Raw genomic sequence first — 19,020 nt, forward strand, 5'->3', positions numbered from 1 at the left:
CGTGTCCCCTCTCCCTCTTCGCCTGGCTCCGAAACGCCGGGAGGAGAGCGGAGCGCCCTGCCCTCCCTCCCAGCAGCCGGCAGCGGCGGGAGGGCGGGATGCGCGCCGGCTCCGGCCGTGGGCCCGCCCCGCCGGTGCTGCCGGGCGGCCGAGCGAGGCGGCGGCAGCATCCCACGGGCGCGGCTGCGGGCCGCGGCGTGCGGGGCTGAGCGTGACAGGCGGCGAGCGGGGCGGGGGGAGGCGGGAGGAGGAGGAGGAGGGGGAAAGGGCTCCAAACAACACGTGATCCCCGCGGAGCAGCGAGGGAGCCGGGGGAGGGGAGAGCGAGGGCGGGCGGCCGAGGCGGAGGAGGGCAGCCGCCGCCGCCGCTTTAAAGCCTCCCGGCGCGGCGCCGCGCAGCACCCGCGGCTCCCCCGGCCAAGCGCGGCGAAGCGCGGAGCTGCGCCGTCCCCGGCGCGGCGCCTCCGCCGCCGCCTCCCGCCCAGGGGCACCCGCGGCCATGCGAGGCGGCCGCCCCCGCGGCCGCGCGGTTCGGCGCTGCCCGCCGCGGCTGCCCGCCGCCCCGCGCTGAGCACAGCCGCCGCCGCCGCCGCCGCAGCCGCCCCGCGGCACCATGTCCCGGCGCAAGATCTCCTCGGAGTCCTTCAGCTCGCTGGGCTCGGACTGCCCGGAGACCAGCCCCGAGGAGGAGGGCGAGTGTCCCCTGTCCCGCCTCTGCTGGAACGGCAGCCGCAGCCCCCCCGGCCCCGCCGACACCCCCTTCGCCGCCGCCGCCGCCGCCGCCGCGGCTAGCGCCGGGGCGCGCCGCGTTCCGCGCCGCCGGCGGGTCAACCTGGACTCGCTGGGCGAGAGCATCCGCCGCCTGACGGCCCCCGCGGTGAGTGCCCCGCGCCCGCCGAGCGGAGCGCCGCGCCCGGCCCCGGCCCCTCCGCGCCGCGCAGAGCCGGCGGCTGCTCCGCGGCGTCGGGTCTGTGTCGGGAAGGAGGCGGCGATGCCCGCGCCTTCCTCCCGGGCTTCCCCGCCGGGCCGCCGCAGCCCCCTGCCCGGCCGTGCCCGCCCCCGCTGCGGGTTGGCAGCCCCGCAGACCGGCGGCTTTAGGGATGTCGGCAGCCCGGTGCTGGAAATCGGGTCGGGAGGCACAAATACGCGCCGCTGCCGGGTTAGCTGGGTTTATCATTTCTGCCGAGTCCTTTTCTGAATTAAAAAAATAATCGTAAAATCATAAAGTGCTTATCGCTGTCCGGCAGTAGCAACATTTTTTTTTTTTTTTTAATAAAAAGTTACATCTAGATGATGCATGGCATGCACATTCTTCCTTCAGCATAGAGGAGATGCGAACTCCTTACATTTATAGGGTTTTTCCCTACTGAAAGAGGTAAAAAAAAAAAAGTTTTGACTTGGTGTTCAGAAATATTTCAGCAACAGATTTCCCTGTGCCTCCAAGATGTGCTGACATTCCTGAGAGATCAGTTTCTTTCAAGTGTACTTTGAAATCCATGACTTATGATTATCTGGATAGCTACACCTGTAGTTGAGAATCAATGAAGCATTGTGTATGCTAAAATAAGCAGTGAATTCGGGTAGAACCGGTAACGTATGCTGGTATCGCTTTGTAAGACTGGAATCGGTGGCTCAGGAGTTCCGGTAGATTCATGTAAAATAGAAGGTTCTTCTCCAGCCTTTCTGGTACGATTGTGCTACACTCCTATAAATACCTCTGTGACCATCACTAAATTTTCCTCATAAAAGTTTCAGCTGCAACCGAATGCTTGCTTGGTCTCTGCGATATTTTAACATGTTAAGGTATAAAACATTAACTGCAACAAGTAGTCTTAATCTTTAAGACGACTATATCTGCTATTGTGGCATTGGATCATCTTTTGTGCATATTGTAATCCAGCTTTGGAAATGACGAGTCTTACGATAAGCCTTACGAGTCTCATCACCATCAGCTATCACTTTGCTTTGGTTTTAATATACTCTTTCCTGTTTGGTGTTTCTTGAACTGGCTAGACAGGAGTAGACAAGCTGTTTAATGGGCGAGGTTAGCCCGCATTACAAGCTGATAGTCGTCCAGTTTCATTTAAGACTTTTTTTTCCCATTGATTTTTTCCCACTCCACTGGGAATCTGGTCTTGTAATGCTGATATTAATAGGTGGTATCTGAGGTGACCTGTCTTGTTTCAGTACAAAAAAAATGAAGCTATTTAATTTGATAATAATGCAATGGTATAATTAGAGCATGTGTTACCCAAAATATTTGAAGTATTCTAAAGTAGCTCAGTGCAGTATTTTTAGATAACCTTAGTATTTGTATTTTCCCAGCTTTGACTGTTACCTCCTGTATTGAGTTGCTATAAAAGTCAATTAGTTTTACAGCTTGATGAATTGTTGAACTTGTTTCTTAAATAAGCACTTTCTTTGAATTAAGAGATGAGGAAGACTTTGATAGATCTTATAGTGCTCTTTCCTTCCTGCTCTCAGAGAAATTTCACTTAAGAATGCAAAAATTTCATCTAACCTAGTTTTGATGTCCCAAACAACAGCTTCCATTGCTTCCTTGGGAAATAATTATGGTAACTGTTATTGCTGAAAAACTGTGTGTTTTTTAAAATTTTAACATGTGATACATATTGCTTAAAATTTCGCCTTTTTATCTTGGCATCACAACTAGTGCTTCACTCCCATCTTACACGTTTTGGCATAAATTAATGTGATTTAGTCTAAAAAGTCATGTTGTCGCAATCATGGTATAAGAACAGGATCAGGTCCCCTGTCTTTTTATTTCTCACTGTGAGAAATCACTGTTCAGGTGCATTGTTATTTTGGTGCATTCTTTCTTACTGAGAATCTGTTCAGTGATACTGTATATATGCCTTCTTGCAACAAGTCAAGTTACCATATGTCTAACACTTTGAATCTGACTATTTTTGCACGTGTCCTGATATAAATCAGGAATAACTGTAATTAGAAGTAAAAAAAAAATTACTTTGCTAGTAAAATTAGTGTCAAATGGGACTCATTCCCATTATTTGTAAAATTAAAAGGCGAGTCTGAAAGGTGCATTGACATACGTTCTTTCTGAACAAAAAGCTTTAATACTTTTACTGCAGATGTAGATGTATCTTCATTACATGACACTATAGATACAGGTCTCTGTTAAGTGTAGAAACATGTAGTTATGTACATACGTGTGTATGAATGTATATACTATATATATTGCCTGCAACGGCTTGATGTTTTTCCTTTCCAAATGAATGCAGCAGCAATTTGTCCCCATCCCAGTGCTGAGCACTTTCAAAGTTGAAGGATGCTACAGGTTCCTGATGTTTATGCTTAATTTTGTACTTTCCTTCGGCAATGGCTAGGATTGAGATACTGAGTACAATTTTTTGGTGTGTGTTTTCTGAGAAGAAAATCTTTCTGCGTGTTTAATAATGCTGTGGCATGCAGAGACATCTCTGGGGTGATGCTGTTTCAATGTGGCAGTGACAGGGGCTACCGAGAGCTGCTCGGGGGATGCGGGGAGCCTCAAACTGAGCAGGAAGGAGCATCCAAGGGGTGAAGGAGCTGAGCTAGAGCTCTGTCCATTGGGCAGAGTGGCAAGAAGGCTGTGCAAGCAGGCCAGGTCTCATGAGCGGTAGCGCAAAAATGTGTGTGAAGATATTAATATCTCCTGTGAAATGTATTCATGAGTTAGTACAACTGTACTAACTGTCAATGGAAAGAGATTCTGTAGAGTAAAATGCAATAATGAAGCATTTGAGGTATCTTATATTAACATACCATGAAAAGAAGTTACTGCATTTTGTATCACTTGTAATCTTGGTCTCAAGTTTAGCCGGGTGTGACTTTGCACAGATATTACTTCTTGTGGAACTGTGGGAAAAAAATTAAAAAGTGAACCTTCCTGTCTTGCAGTGTTTAATCCAACCCTTCTGCTTGCTGCTGGAGAACAGCTTCTAGTGCTTTCCAGCACACATGATTTTGTAACTTTTTTTCTTAAGTACATTTTTAGAGATTTTTCCTGCAGTTGCTATACTAGTGGATGTAGGGGTCTGATCCTCAATCGGCAGAGATCATTTTATGTTCCTGTGGGTTCCTAAAGGTTTCCTGACATGCCTGAATGGATGAAGGACGGACACTGTTCATCTGGAACTGCCTTACTCCAAACCCTGTATTTTTTAACAGCCAGAACTAGGAGGATGATAGGACTCACCTCCACTGACACAGCTGCATATTTGGGAGAAAAGTATGTGGTGATGAGAAAGACAGGCAGACCTCCATAGGTACTCTACCGTTGGCATTCATGAGTAGGGTGTGCTGGGGAGGGTCGGGGAGGGTCAGGGAGGAGGAGGCGCAGCATGTGGGGAGGCAGAGCAGCGGCGGTGCAAGAAGAGCGGCAGCTTTTTGTCATGGCTGCACTCAACAACCTGTGCATATACTGAACATCACTTTGAGTTGCTGCCCTGTTGCCCCCCGAGTAAGCAGGCGCACTGACAGTAGAAGGGTTCAGGCTCTCCAAGCAGCTGGCCATAGCCGGGTGCTGCAGATGGAAGAGCTGGGGGAGCCGTGCCCAGCCAGGGCTGTGCTCAGCACCAGAGTCTGAAGATGAGGTTTTGTGGGACCAAACTTAGCTGCTCAGTGCAATAAACACTGGACATTGCACACACTCAGCTCTTGTGACTCCTGTATCTCAGCAGACCATGGCCGACAGTGCTCCATCCTTATTGCCCCATGTCTGGCTCTGCCCTCTCACAGCGTTTCACCCCCGTGATGTTCCCACAAAGCTGAGGCCGTAATTGTGTAGGCAGCTCCTATCCACTCTAACATGTTCCTAAATCATGTTCCTGACTGGGCAAAGGTGTTCCTTCTGTCCTCCTTCATCTGAACCACCGTCAGAGTGTCTTTGATTACATACTCTTATCAGATAAATTTGGAGCTAGATCCAGCTGCTGTCGAAACAAACAGGTGCCCTTCTCACTGGGCTGGGTTCAGGTGTTTGGAGACAAATAATAAAATGCTGGGAACATAGTAATGACATTGATTTATGATCTTGTTTTTAAGAAATCAGCTGCAATAATTACATGTACATCACACGCAAATTTAGCAATATATTTTTCTTTTAATTCCAGCTTTGTTGTTGTGTTCCATTTTAAGGGATGAATTTTACACCCACAATGACATACATTTTGCTTAATTGTAACTAGAGATGATGATACTATATGCTATTCCTTATCAACATAAATTTTTCTGCCTTTAAAAGCTCTGCTATGTGGGAATGATATCCTGGCACCAGTGGACACAGTTTTGTTCTGTAGAAATGCCATTTAGTATCTTACTGAATTCCAGTTCCTTGCAGCAATTTTCACATTTGCTCCAGTTCTATCTTGACTTGTATCCAATACCAGGCTGAAAATAGAATCTAAATCAGAAAAAAAAAAAAAATTGTCACTGATTTGAAAAGTCAAATACTCAGCTCCCATCGAAGGGGCATGGACTACCCTAAAGGAGCTGAGAGTGACTGGGCGTGCATTCAGAGGAGACTGCGTACCCCCAAGCGCTGTAGTGATCTTTCTGGAAAGACAATTACAGCGTGACACAGCATTAAACTGACTTATATTTCAGTTTGATTTTATTTTCTGAACGGCCTATGTATCGCATCTCTTGAACTATAAACATTATTAAGTGAAAATCGCTTCTCATATACTTTCCTGTTCATTCAGAATTATTCCCACTATTCTTTAAAGGCCCAGTTGAAGACAGATTAAAGTAAGAACATTTTTTTCCTATTTAAGTGAGGAAGTCGCTACTAGCTGCTGCCAAATAGTTTGAATTTAAGAATTGTCTTTTTGAATACAGCTTTTTTTCCTGACAGTGGGAGAAAAGTGAACTTAAAGACTGTTGTGTAGGCTAGTACTTATGTCACAGAACCGCTGTAACTTCAAATTGCTTAATTGCAAGTGAATCCTCTGGTGAATGGAGGTGGGGTTGTGGTGGAGAAATCGCAATATAGCTGCTCAAATTGAATGTGGCTCCATCATAAACCTCTACGACTTACTCTCAAGGAATAACTACTCTTTAGGAGCAATAACAAGTTGTTGGCACTAACAGGAGAGGTAACAAATTGATTTTTACATAAGATTTTGAAAAAAATTTTGCACAACTATTCTGAGCTCCTTATGACTCACATTAACCCATCAGGTATATCTAAGCTCTACTGTTGTATTCCCAGGAATGAGGGTGGGAAGAAAAAAAGGCTTGAAAATGGTGAAGAAAGGCATATCCCATGAGAAACTTCTGATTTCTAATTCTAACAGGCAAACAGAATTAATTTTTTTAAAGTATAATAAAATCAGACTGTTGTCCAGTACCTTTCAATGTAACAGAGAGAAAAGCCATTTGTACACAGGGTCACAGGAGCAGTCTGTAGCTAGTCAATCTGCTATTTTGTAGCGTAGAACAGAGCTGTGGTGTCTTAAACAGGAACATTCCGGAAAATGTTATTAATATGAGAATCACGGTGAGTTTTGTTTGTTTGTCTTGTTTGGTAGTTTAACATCTTATGCAAGGGAACTTCAGCCTCAGCAAATAAAATATATTAAAAAAAAACAGTTTAGCTGCACCCGGGGGCCTGCAGCATTGTATTAACCTTGATGAAATTTTATTTAGGGTGAGTTTGAATATTTGACATCTCGTGCTTATACCGATCATAGGAATAGCTGCTTTCTTAATGTTTGTATAGTTCCAGGTTGAAATCTTGACTTCCCTACAGCGCTTGGAAAAAAACATTCATACATTGCAGGCGTCTTTGCTGCCTGGAAGCAGAGAGCATCTCCCTGCTGGGGATCAGGCCTGCCCACAGGCAGGGCTCAACCGCTGGCCGACAGACTCCCGGAGCGTGGCAGCACCGGTGTTAATCCCACAAAATTGATCTCAATTGTTTTGCACTTCTCCTTTGCCTCTCCCTTGGCCAAAGTGCCCAGGTGCAGATAAGAGAGAAAGATGTTGTAAAGTAGAAGGGGAACATTATGATCATCAATACATGTCCCTAAGTAGCAGTGTGCAGTCATGGCTCCATCAAAATGAGGGTGAATGTGCTTCATTTGCAACTGCTTGAGCAGAGACAGTTACCACTTCACGGTGATCCAGTGTACTCCTGGTGAAATTTATAGTGTTAATACAGAGAAAAGCCCTCTCTTTCCTTCTACCTCTTGTGCTAATGTTCAAGGCTGTTATAAAATGCTTTGAGTAAAAGAAATCATTCCATCTCATATCCAAATTCTTTCTAGATGTATGTGCTTGCTAAGTCTCAAACTAAGTTTCAAAATGAAGACAAAAAAATCTGTGGTTTGTCTATAGATCTCAAAGGGATAAGCATCTTTGCAGCTCTGCATATAAAATTAGGTCCAGTTATACTGAGGAATTTTTTTTTTTTCTATCCCAGCAGAAGAAATTCCTTGAGAAGGGCTGACGTGTAAAGCCTTTCATTTCCTATCTGTCCGCTAGAGTAGCACCAATGATTTTATGTAGTAGATGTGAGTTGCATTAAAAGATGAACAGGTAGTGTTAGTGGTAGATCATCTATTATGTTCTCCACTACTGAATACATTCTTTCTGCAGCACAGAACAGATCTTCTATCCATTCCAGCCATGACTGAAATTCAAAGATGAACAAAGTGATCCCGGCCGGTATTATAATGGATAGCACCCTGAGATGTCCCTTTATCCTTCACTGTCAAGGAGTTAGACTAGATGATCTAATAGGCAATTTCCATCCATAATGTCTGTGATTCTTCTAGTGGAAAGGCAGCTGGGGATGCAGGAATTATATATTCTAATTATTATTTAGCTCTGCTTTATTTCTTTAGACTGTTTGCATTGTTATTGACATGAAATAGTATGGGGTAAAATTTTTAGTCTCGATGTTATTTATTAAATTAAGGCATTTTCTCTGATGTGCACAAGTATTTCTCCGTGAAGAGTGCCCCGGTTTGCATGAACTGAGGTGCAGAATGGTCTCAGGTTTAGGTGTGAGGTGGTACTGAGCTCAGGTGCTGTGCTCTTGCCTGGTCCTGACTGGATCATCGCGAGGTGTTGTAGGACAGCTTATTTGCCACCAGCAGTCAGTCACCCCAGTCTGGATGCCCAAACAGTCCCCTCCTGGGGATTCTGCATCTTCCCCTCTTGATACCAAATCTGTTGCTCATCATGGAGGTCTGCAGGCAGTTGGTGCTTTTATCTAATGCACAAACCTCCGGACTGAGGAAGCTGGTTTTCAGGAAGAGAAAATATGTTTTTAGCTTCTACAGTTACAGAGAAAAAAGTGAGTGTATCCTAAAGGTTCAGAAGCTGGCGAGTAAAAATTTATTTTTTACTGTTTATATAGTCAAAAGCACTATTAAACCCCTCAAATGATTTTTTAATTATTATTATTTTTTTAATTATTTTTCAAGTGGTTGCTTATGTTGGGGCGCTGCTTCTTGCTTTCTGATTTCTGTCTGTGCCCTTTCATTTAATTCTTCGGCTATTGGGAAGGGGACAGGGAGGTATCCTGGCTGTGCAGGACCCACAAGGATCTGCAAGGGGGCCTGCCTCCTTTCTGCGTGATCAGAAAATTGTAGGATGCCAAAGGAGCCTTCCTTTTCTTTTTCAGTTCTGCATTTCCCTAGTTGCAGCAATTTCAATGCTTATCTCCCCACTTCCAGCATTTGTGAATGTTGATAAATGTTTGCCTTCAGCTGGAGCCTTGATTCTTTGTTTACGCCCTCTTTAACATCAATATTTTGGTGACCAGAAGGACAGGGAAAGAACGATTTTCCACTGCTTTCATGATCATGGGGTAAATATTAAAAAAAAACCAAAGTGGATGTGAAAATTACTATTTTGCCATTTATTTCCTTCTGGATGGTCCAGGTGCACACCTACTCATGTGTGCTTAGAGGTCTGTAATCACCTATGCACAAAGACTTGACTAAAATTGGTTCTGAAATATGAAAAAAAGAAATGTTTTTCCTTAATGAACGATCGCCAGCAGTGAAGCCGGCAATTAAAATCTTAACATCTGCTGAGTTAGTGATTGAACACTACCAATTTGAAGCTTGTAAAACTTTCAGCATCAAAGTGCTGATTTGGCTGAGGTCTTTGGTAGCTTGCCTCTCCCGTATGCAGAAGTGCAGATTCCTCTGGGAAGGACTTTGCAGCTCCCCAGGGCACAAGAGTCTGGAGGAGCCCCCTGACCCGACGGGCTTCCTCGAAGAAATTATGACAGAAGCAAAGTGGTTTCTAGCTGAGCCTATTATGCTCTTCAGTGCTTCAACTTTCATGTTTAAAATTTTAAGCACTCAAGTTTTTAAGGGAGTTACTGCTGAAGTACTTCTGAGGCTCAGCTAGGAACCACTTAGCTTTTGCCAGGGAAAATCTTTGAAGCCTTGTTAGGGTTAAGGAGAAACTGTCTGTGTACCTGGCTGCTTTCTTGCCTCGGACCTCCCTGTTCCATACAGTCCCTTTCTTTAATTTTGTCTGGTTATCTTAGGATGCAAAAGGAATGGGATGCAGAATTTGAAACTGTATTTATGTAAATTTAGACTGAGTCATCTGGGATACCGCGTGAAGTTCTGTCACCTCAGGGTGGGGTTTGTCTGTCCTTACTCAAACATTTAAAAGATGTCAAAGTCTAAAGCAATCAGACAACATCTTTTCTAGACAAAAGAAAGAAATCGGTATTTCTAAAGACTGAGTCCTCAGGCATGTATTAGATGCCAACTGCAGGATGAAATGAATCACTTTGGGTGCCTACATTGGGCAGATGAGCCCTGTCGTTTATTTCTGAAGGTGTTGCAATCAAATGAAAGACATTTCAGAGGCAACAGAAAATGGCTAGGGAACAGGCTAAAGTCTCTGTCCTCTGAGAAGAGATTGGAAAGCTTACATCCAATTGCCTTAGGAAAGACATTTATAACAAGGGATGCAATTAAAGTGGAAGTCCTCTACCCTTTGTTTGCAAAACTGGAGGCAATGAAGTTAAAAGAAGGGAAAATTAAACTCAAGAAAAAAAAATTGTACACAATGTTTAAACTGGAATTCTTTTTCAAAGGAAGTTGTCTGAGTTAAAAAACATGGAATACTTCAAGGTTGTTTAGACAAATATCTTCATAAAGATTTTCTCCAGTTAGTCCTAACAGCATTTTTGAAGAGCTATTACTCCTCTAGCTTCAGGTCTTGAACCGGTTTCTCACTACTGGGGAGTCAGCTGAGATGTAGCAAGAAGGCCACATTTCTCTACGAGTGCATCCTGCAAACAGCGGTTGCTGGCAGAGTCACAGCAGCTGTCACAGCAGGGCTGCCATGGTCAGGATCACTGCCTGCTGCTGTGCAGTGGTGGTGGGCTTTGGTTGCAGCACTGAGTTGCCAGGTGGAAGAACTGTAGGGGACAGTGAATAGGCTATATGCAGCAGGGATGATGGACATGTCTTTCCAGAGGCCCCGCAGTGCTAAGAACCTGAGCCCCATGTTGCAAGGTAGGAGGGGAAAATAAAGATAACCCTTGAGGGTTGAGGGTGGAAACTCCTGAGATGGAGGAGGCTGGAGGTTTGTTATTTCTGACAACACAACTAAGGCCCATTTTCCACCTGCGGTTCAGCAGTTACAGAGCAGGTACAGTGCCCTGGGAAGAGGAGATGACCTTCCTTGGGATGAGGCATCGGAGCTAGCTGAGGCTCAACCTTTAAAGGCTTCAAGAAGAGGAGGGTGGTAGGTATCAGAAACTCTCTCCTGAGGAGACAGAGGCACTCATTTGCTAGCCTACCTTGCTGCCTCAGGAGGTTTGCTGCTTCCCAAGAGCTTGGACACAGTGTTACAAAGAGGCTGCCAAAGCTTGTTTGGCTCTTGGACAATGACCCCTGCTGCTCCTCCATGTGGGCATCAATGATACAGCCAGGGGAGGCCTTGAGTATATCAGAAATGACTACATGGCTTTGAGGGCAAGGGCGAAGGGTGTGGGTGTCCAGTCGGTGTCTCTTTGATCCTGCTGGTGAGGGGGAAAGGGTCTGGTTGAAGCAAACACATCTAGTAAGGCAGTCCCTGGATGTGTGGCTGGCGTTGCTGGCATGGCTTTGGTCTCCATGGGCATGGGGCATTCTCTGAGGAGCAAGGACAGCTGAGCAAGAATGGCATTCATCTGACAAAGTGAGGTGACGGTGTGTAGGTTGTCTTTGCCAACAGGCCTCAGAACCTTGTGAGGAGGGCTTTAAACTATGCTTGTTGGGGAAGGGGTTTTATTCTCTGAAGAGAAGGGGAAGCAGTGAAGAAGTATCAGGGGAACAACAAGATGGAAGAGGCTGTTATGCTCACCTCATGAAAGCAGCATGACTGGGAGTCCATCTCAAGTGCCTGTGCCCAAACGCAGGTAGCATGAGGAGCAAACAGGTGGCATTAGACATCCCCTGATGTCTAATAGAGTGAGCTTGCACCTCCTGTGGGATTGCACACATCCTTGTGTGGAATGGCTCTCAGGATGGGAGTGCTGCAGGAAGTGGACACAGGCTGTTCATGAAGGATGGGCTGGGAAGGTGAGGAGCAGGAACCGCACTCTATGCAAAGAGGTGGCATCAGTGTGTGGGCAGTTGCCTTTGGACAGAGCGAGCTGGACCAGAGTGTGAAGGTTAGGAGGAGAGGACAGACGAGCAGGGGTGGTGTGGTGGTATGTCTGCTACACACTGGATGGTCAAGGAGTGAAAGCAGAGGAAACGTTTAGACAGATGGATGAAGCCTCAAAATATCAGGCCTTGGTACTCATGGGGGACTTCAGCCAATCCAAAATCCACTAGAAGGGCAGTAGGTCTGAGCACAAGCAACGCGGGAGATTTTTTTGAGTGTGCTGAAGACAGTTTCTTAATGCAGGTGATTGATGAGCTGACAAGGAGGGGGGATACTCTGCTGGAGCTATTGCTCACAAACAAGGAAGAACTGGCTGAAGGTATAAAGGTTGAGGGCAGCCCTGGCTACAGTGATTATGAGATGCTGGAGTTCAAAACACTGAGAAATGGGAAAGACAAATAAGTGGAGTCACAACCTCACACTTCAGGAGAGCAGATTTTGGCTTCTTCATAGATCTTCTTGGCAGGATCCAATAGGCAACTAGCCTGTAGGGTAAATGGGCATAAGAAGCTGGTTGATCTTCATGGACCCTTTGACACCCTTCTTAAAGCACAAGAACAGTTCATTATGATGTGTGGAAAGTCAAGCAAGCATGGAAAAAGGATAGCATGGATGAACAGGGACCTCAGCACAGAGCTCAAATGCAAAAAAAGATGTCTACAGAAGTTGGAAGCAGGGTTGGGATGCCCTGGAGGGATATTGAGGCATTACCTGAGCATGCAGGGATGGAGATAGGAAAGCCTCCCAGTCATGGCAATCAGGGGAGGTACCTGATGACTAGAAAAAGGCAAATGTCACACCCAGCATCAAGAAGGACAAGGAGGATCCAGGGAACTACAGATCAATCAGCCTGACCTCAGTACTTGGGAAGGTTATGGAGCAAGTCCTTTTGGAAGCTTTTTCTTAACACAGAAGTCTTAGACAACAAGATGGTGATTAGGAACATCCAGGGCAAATTTTATCTCTTTATTCCCTTTACACACTTTTACTGCCCTTTACTGAGTATTGAATTGTGCCTGACAAACCTGATTGACTTCTGTAATGAGATGACTAGCTCAATGGATGAAGGGATGTTGTCTATCTTGACTTTAGGAAAGTCTTTTGCATGGTCTCCCATAGTGTCATTAGAGCCAAACTGGTGAGGTATATGGACTCCTTAAGTGGATGATAAGGTAGGTGCAATATTGGCTGGATGTTAGGGCTCAAAGGTGGCCATCAGAGTCACAAAGTCGAATTAGGAGTCAGTTACCTCTGCATATCCCTCAGGGATTGATACTGGGGCCAACCAAGGACTACCAGGATGCTCAAGGGATGGAGCACGTGACATCTGAGGAGGTGCTGGGGGAGCTGTGTCTGTTCAGCTTTTAAGAAGAGACAGCTTTAGAAGTATCTTCTTGCAGTCTACGGCTACCGGATCGGGGTGTCTAGAGAAGATGGAGCCAGACTCTTCACAGGGGTGCACAGCAGAAAGACGAGAGGCAAGAAAGCTAGAAGATGGGAAGTTTCAAATCAGCATTAAAAAAACCCCAAAACATCACAAGGGTGTTCAAACACCGTCACAGGTTGCCCAGAGAGGTTGTGAGATCCTTGGATACACTCAAAAATCATCTGGGGAAAGACCTGAGCAACCAGGTGTAATTCGAATTACAACCTCATTCTATGATTCCGATTTTTTACAATTTATTCTGACACATTAGAGTTAGCCATGGCCTGATGTCTGGATTCAGAATTAATTCAGGGAAGTCCTGTGGCCTCAGCCATGCAAGAGGTCAGCCTAAATAACTCCAGTGGTCCCTTCTACCTTATATTTCATCATTCCAGATGGAGCTTTGATATGATCTGGTATGGCAATTCTTGGATTAATTTACAGTTAAGAGTAGCAATACTGGCATGTCTTAATTTGAGTTGCCCTTAGAAACGTGAAGTGATGTGACTATTCCTTTTGTAATGCATACCAAATATAAGTAAATCATTGTAATAAAAATGAATTGTTAATATTTACTATTTTATGTAATAGTTGTTATTTTACATTTATATTAAATCTTTCATTTTAAGTCATCATGAAGTTTTAAAACCTCTCCAGTAAATAAGCACCACTGAGTACCTGCATGGCATAGACGTACATTGCAGCAGAAGAGGTGTATTGTTATAGGTAGGCTACCTTTTATGTCCCCAAGGGGCAGAAGCTATGTTTCTTGGAGAGGTTACTAGAAGGAGGTTTAGCTATTTTGTCTACATCCAATCTTGCCATTGGATGCAGAAAAGAGGTGTTTTCCTCCCCACTCTCTCTCTCATAGGCAATGCATAGTCATAAGTGGCACACCAAACCACCCTTGTAGGTAGCTGTAAGCCAGTGTCATATCTCTTCTTGCCGTTTTGTGTAGTCATAGCCATAGTTACAGAACTACATCTACAGCAAAATGACATTCACCAGTGATGAAATCCAGAAAACTGAGAAGGTGAGCAGAGTGGCTTTTTAACCATGCACAGTGACATGCTGTAATAATTCTTCTTATAAATGAAGAAAGACTGTGACTCCTCAGGTCAGTTTTCATACTGGTGTGAGCACGTTACATAGAGCTCTGTTTATGACCAGTGTTTTAATCGTAAATCCTATTTTTTATCTGTACTTAATTTCTAAGATTTAATAGGAGATGGCAGTGAAAAGGAGTATGAGTTCATGGGATTGTATAAAATTGTCTGACAACAGCTAGGCAGATGGTTTAGCTTTCAGAAGAGAGAGTTAACAGTACGTGGGTTATTTTTTTTTTTTTTTCATTCAGTACTGCAGGAGAAAGGAGGTCTATTGATGAAGTAAGCTTAGGACTTGGAGGTTGCTTGTACGGTCAAATCTTGAGGTATTCAAAAGGACTTTTTCCTGGGTAAAGAGTTTTCTCATCTGTGTGTCAGGCATGAGAAAGGCAATGGCAGTTCATGGAGGATTGCTCAAGTGTCTTAAGCTGCAAAAATTCCCGAGAAGACAAAAAGCTATTTTCTTTGATCTCCGCTGTGGCACCAGGCATTGCTGCCTTCCATACGCTTGCCGTAAAAGCACTTTGGGAGAACCAGAAGGGAGATTTAATTTAACAATCAGACATTTCTACCATTTCCCATTTCATGTCAAAGGAGGTGCTGGTGGAGTAGTGATGTTCTGTGTGTAGGGAGTGGGGCTGAGGGAGATGCTCTATGGAGATGGGAGATGGCAGCTGTCTGGACCTTTTTGCTTGAAACCATTTTGCTTTGCCTGTTTGCTAGAGTGGGAAAATATATCTTTTCTATATGTGAAGAATGGATTTTTCTGCCTGCTGAACACAGAAAGATTCTGAACCTCTGTGAGAACATGCCATGAAATATATTTGTAGCCCATCAGGCCTAAGGACTTCAACACCTGCTGTACCACTGAGAAGGGAATGTTTTTTTGATATGTGATGGTTTCATTCATTGTGTTTTGCAAGAGAACACATAACTTTTAATGCCTTTTAGCACAGGAAACATAGCTCCCACAAAGAAGAGAAGTAATTATCTGATACAGAATCAACAAAAAACCCCACCTCTTTCAAGGTTTACATCTGGTTTGAGCTTATTTTTGTTAAGTGCATGCATCTCTACACATTTGGTTTCAAAAGGGTAGACACATCCTTATAGTTTGATATTAAAAAAGGATTTTTTACAATTGCACAAGTCTAGTGCAGCTTGGTATACACTTTTTCATTCCTGCCGTCATCAAAACAGGTATTTCGTTCTGCAAACTCATGCACAATAGTAGGAAGAAAGCTCAGCCCTTGAACTGCTGAATCTCTACAGCAGTAAGAAAAATCTGAGACTTTCAAAGATGATGGTGGGTTTAGAATGAAATTCATCCAATTAAGGGGTGTTTCAACTATTACTTTCCAAAATCACAGAATCACAGAATTTTTTCAGAGTTGGAAGGGACCTCTAGAGATCATCTAGTCCAAATGATTAGGTAGCTTTTAGGTAGCTTTTCCAAAAGGTAAGGAAATACCAAATATCTCTAAAATTTCAGTGTCTGCTGCTGTAAGTCTGATCAAAATACCCCTGTGTGCCTCTGATAGAGAAGGAAGGCTTATAAATCCTGGTTGTGTACCTTTGTCTGACCTGTGGCACCAGGACAGAATGAACAGGTGAAAAACTCCAGATTTGATACAAGCCAGAACGATGTTTTGCCGTAAGTGACTTGGAAGATTCCAAAGAGAATGACATGGATTTCAAATTTGCTTTATTTACCCAAAGATGTCTCATGAATTAATTCAAAACAATAGGAATAGCAGCAGCAGCAGTAGTAGTAAGGGAAATAAATAGATGTGTATTTTGGTGAACACTGTAGGAGTAGTAATAATGCAAATAAACACATATATGCACATATGTAGTTTGGTGAACACCTATAAAATGAAGTAGCATAGAAATGCTTAAGCATGTCATGGTTTTCTTTTGATGAACTTGAGTTTCCTGGTAGTTTGAAAGACAACTGGAGAGTCATAGCTTGTCAAGAAAGTAAGCCAAAATAAATTGTGTCCTTATAATATTCTTTAGTACAGAATGCTCTAAGGAGCGTACAAAGTTTAAAGACCAAATGTCTTTTCCTTGTGATGCTTTCATCAGAAAATAATAGCATTTTCTTGCAACTATTTAACATTAATTATTTTTAAATAATGAGGTAATTGGTGGGTGATAGTTTTTGAGAGCTAATAGTGAAGTGTCTCCTTTGTTATGCACAACTAGTCTTGTAAGCAGTATTAATTATGTCACATTGTAAAATTCCCTCCTATTTAAATGGTGAAGTGAGACATAAAGAATCAATAATATTTCATATCCATTGCTATGATGGCACCTAGCAGGCAGAAGATGAGGAAGAGTAAAACTGGAGAAAAACAGTGTGTTAAAAGATAATGTTAATTAAACTGTACTGTACTTCCCTTATCTTACAGTTTTTTTAATTATTCTTCCATAGCCTCAGACCATTCAGCAAACTCTTCAAAGGACACTGCAGTACTTTGAGCATCAAGTTATTGGGTAAGTGTTAATGTGAGGTAGTGAAAGGTGCATGGTGGTATTTTCCTCTATGCTTCCCAATCACAGCCTTGTTTGACAAGCTTTTTTATTTTTCTCACAAATTCTTAGAGATACTCTGGAGTAACTATACATACTACGGACGTTAATGATAAACTGCTGTCCAGTCCTGCTTCCATGCAATCCCATTGGAGCACGACAGCTCCATTAACAGTGATGTTTCCCATATTAGGAGAATAGGGAATCTTTTCCTGTAAAGTATAAGATCTACTCCAATTTTCTTTTCACAGAGCCAGTGAGAATGCTGGAAAAGTTATTTATGCTATGACCTGAGGTCCAAATCTTGCAAATTCCTGCACCAGTGTTTGTTACATACATGTACTGCTACATACTTGCAGGTTTTTGCAGAAGCAGGGCTGAAAGCCACCTCGTAGGAGTTAATTGAGAAAATTAATAGCTGACTGAGGAGTAAAAAGAAAGTAATAGCTACTATCATAATGAAAACCTAAGACATTCTCCCATTGAAGAAAATAATCTCCTTTCAACCTTTTCCATACCTGCACAAGTATGTTCCTTACCTGTGCAAGTGTTTTATTGTCACAGGTAACTTACTTTTCCTAACAGAGTCAGAATACAATGGCTGCATGTCTATAGCCATTAAAAGGCTGTGCCGTATGACAAATGAAGAATTTATTTATTTAGAATTTATTTATTTGGAATTTATGACATAGTTTCGAAGCTCGGTGCGCTGGAGGGAATTGTCCTTGCCTGTTTCTCAATTTTTGCTTAAAATTCACAGGGAACCCTAGCTTGGTGGGTGATACCTGCAATATTAGCAGTCTGGCTGGCACCAGAGGGCAGTGAGTGAATCAGTCTTGGCGGGTAATTGTGATGCCCACCATGGGGCAGGCAGGGGGGAGAAGCCTTCTGGCTGCTAATTTTTTCAGTGGCTGAAAAAATGGCTTAAAGTCTTATGTTAGGAGACTTCAGAGGATGAGACAGTGTTTTGAGGAAAATGTGTGCAATAACAATGGGGCTTTTTATTTATGGCCACATATGGCTTAGATGTACTTTTTTTAATGGACAGTTTTAAACCGTGACAGTCTGAAAACCTGTAATTCCTGTGCCTTACGATACGCTGACTCAGTTTTTTTGCACATCAGTATGAGTTTGTTAGAGTAGTATCTGTCTCTAGAGGATGTCCTATAATTGTCCTTCCCTGTATCTTTAGTGTTGTTACCCGCCGTGGTGGGTTGACCTTATCCAGCTGCCAAAAACCCACCCAGCGGCTCTGTTCTCTCACTTCCCCTCCTCAACAGGACAGGGGAAGGAAATAAGATGAATGAAGTTTGTGGGTTGGGATAAAAACACTCCTAACTCCTCTACCTCCTCTCGCCCCGCGTGGCACCGGGGAATGGAGGTTGTGGTCAGTCCATAACAGCTTCTCTCTGCTGATCCTTCCTCCTCACGCTTTTCCCCTGTCCTTCGTGGGCTGTCCATGGGCTGCAGCTCCCTTCAGTGCACATCCCCGTGCTCTGGCATGGGGTCCTCCACAGGCTGCAGTGTGGATATCTGCTCTGCTGTGGTCCTCCATGGGCAACCTGCTTCCCCATGGTCTTCACTAAGGGCTGCAGGGGAATCTCCACTCCAGCACCTGGAACACCCCCTCCCCCTCCTTCTTCACTGGCCTTAGTGTTTGCAGGGCTGTTTCTCTCACTTCTTTTCCTCACCCCTCACACCACCATGAGGTGTTTTGCCCTTTCTTAAATACATTTTCCCAGAGGTGCCGCCATCTTGTCTGAGGGGCTCAGCGGTGCCCTGTGGCCAGGCCGTTGGAGCGGGCTGGAACTGGCCTCTCCTCACAGCGGCCCCTGCAGCCCCCTCTGCCAGCACCCGGGCACCGACACCCCATACATGAGTGTTCATCAAATCTGCCGTCCCTGTCAAGGTGAGAGGTGTGGAGTGGCTGCGGTGTCACTCCGGCAGTTGGTGACAGTGGCAGAGGAGGCCTGGCCTCCTGGCCCAGCGGTGGGGCTGGGCCGTGACTCTGGGCTGTGGGTCAGCATGTCAGGACGTGGCCTCCTGCCAGGCCCACTGCCTGGCATTGCTGGAGGCCTGCAAAGTGGTATGGACTATGCAGCACGCTGCAGAGCACACCAGCAACCCTTTCGAGCAGGTTTTCCTTGTCTGGTGTGAGCCCACTCTTCCCAGTATGCTTTACTCCACATGGAGAACCATTTTCCCTGTCAGGGGAACCCCATGTGTGGCTCTGAATCCTTGGTAGTCCTTTTCCACAGGTGCTGGCAACCCAGGTGCTGAGATTTTGCAGGCATT

The 19,020-nt window shown here is 44.6% G+C and overlaps 1 protein-coding gene across 1 annotated transcript in view; it reads left to right on the forward strand.

Annotated features, from left to right (window-relative positions):
* Positions 1 to 613: 613 nt before the first annotated feature.
* GUCY1A2 (guanylate cyclase 1 soluble subunit alpha 2) overlaps positions 614 to 19,020 on the forward strand; it is a gene marked incomplete at its 5' end in the record, with an annotated part of 165,423 nt that continues 147,016 nt past the window's right edge. Inside the window, 2 exons of the mRNA XM_082496347.1 lie at positions 614 to 877; positions 16,628 to 16,689. Of these exons, the coding sequence (XP_082352473.1) occupies positions 614 to 877; positions 16,628 to 16,689 (326 nt within the window). The remainder of the gene's footprint in view (positions 878 to 16,627; positions 16,690 to 19,020) is intronic.

This window comes from Vanellus vanellus, assembly GCF_965231255.1.
Source record: "Vanellus vanellus genome assembly, chromosome: 1".
Taxonomy (NCBI): domain Eukaryota; kingdom Metazoa; phylum Chordata; class Aves; order Charadriiformes; family Charadriidae; genus Vanellus; species Vanellus vanellus.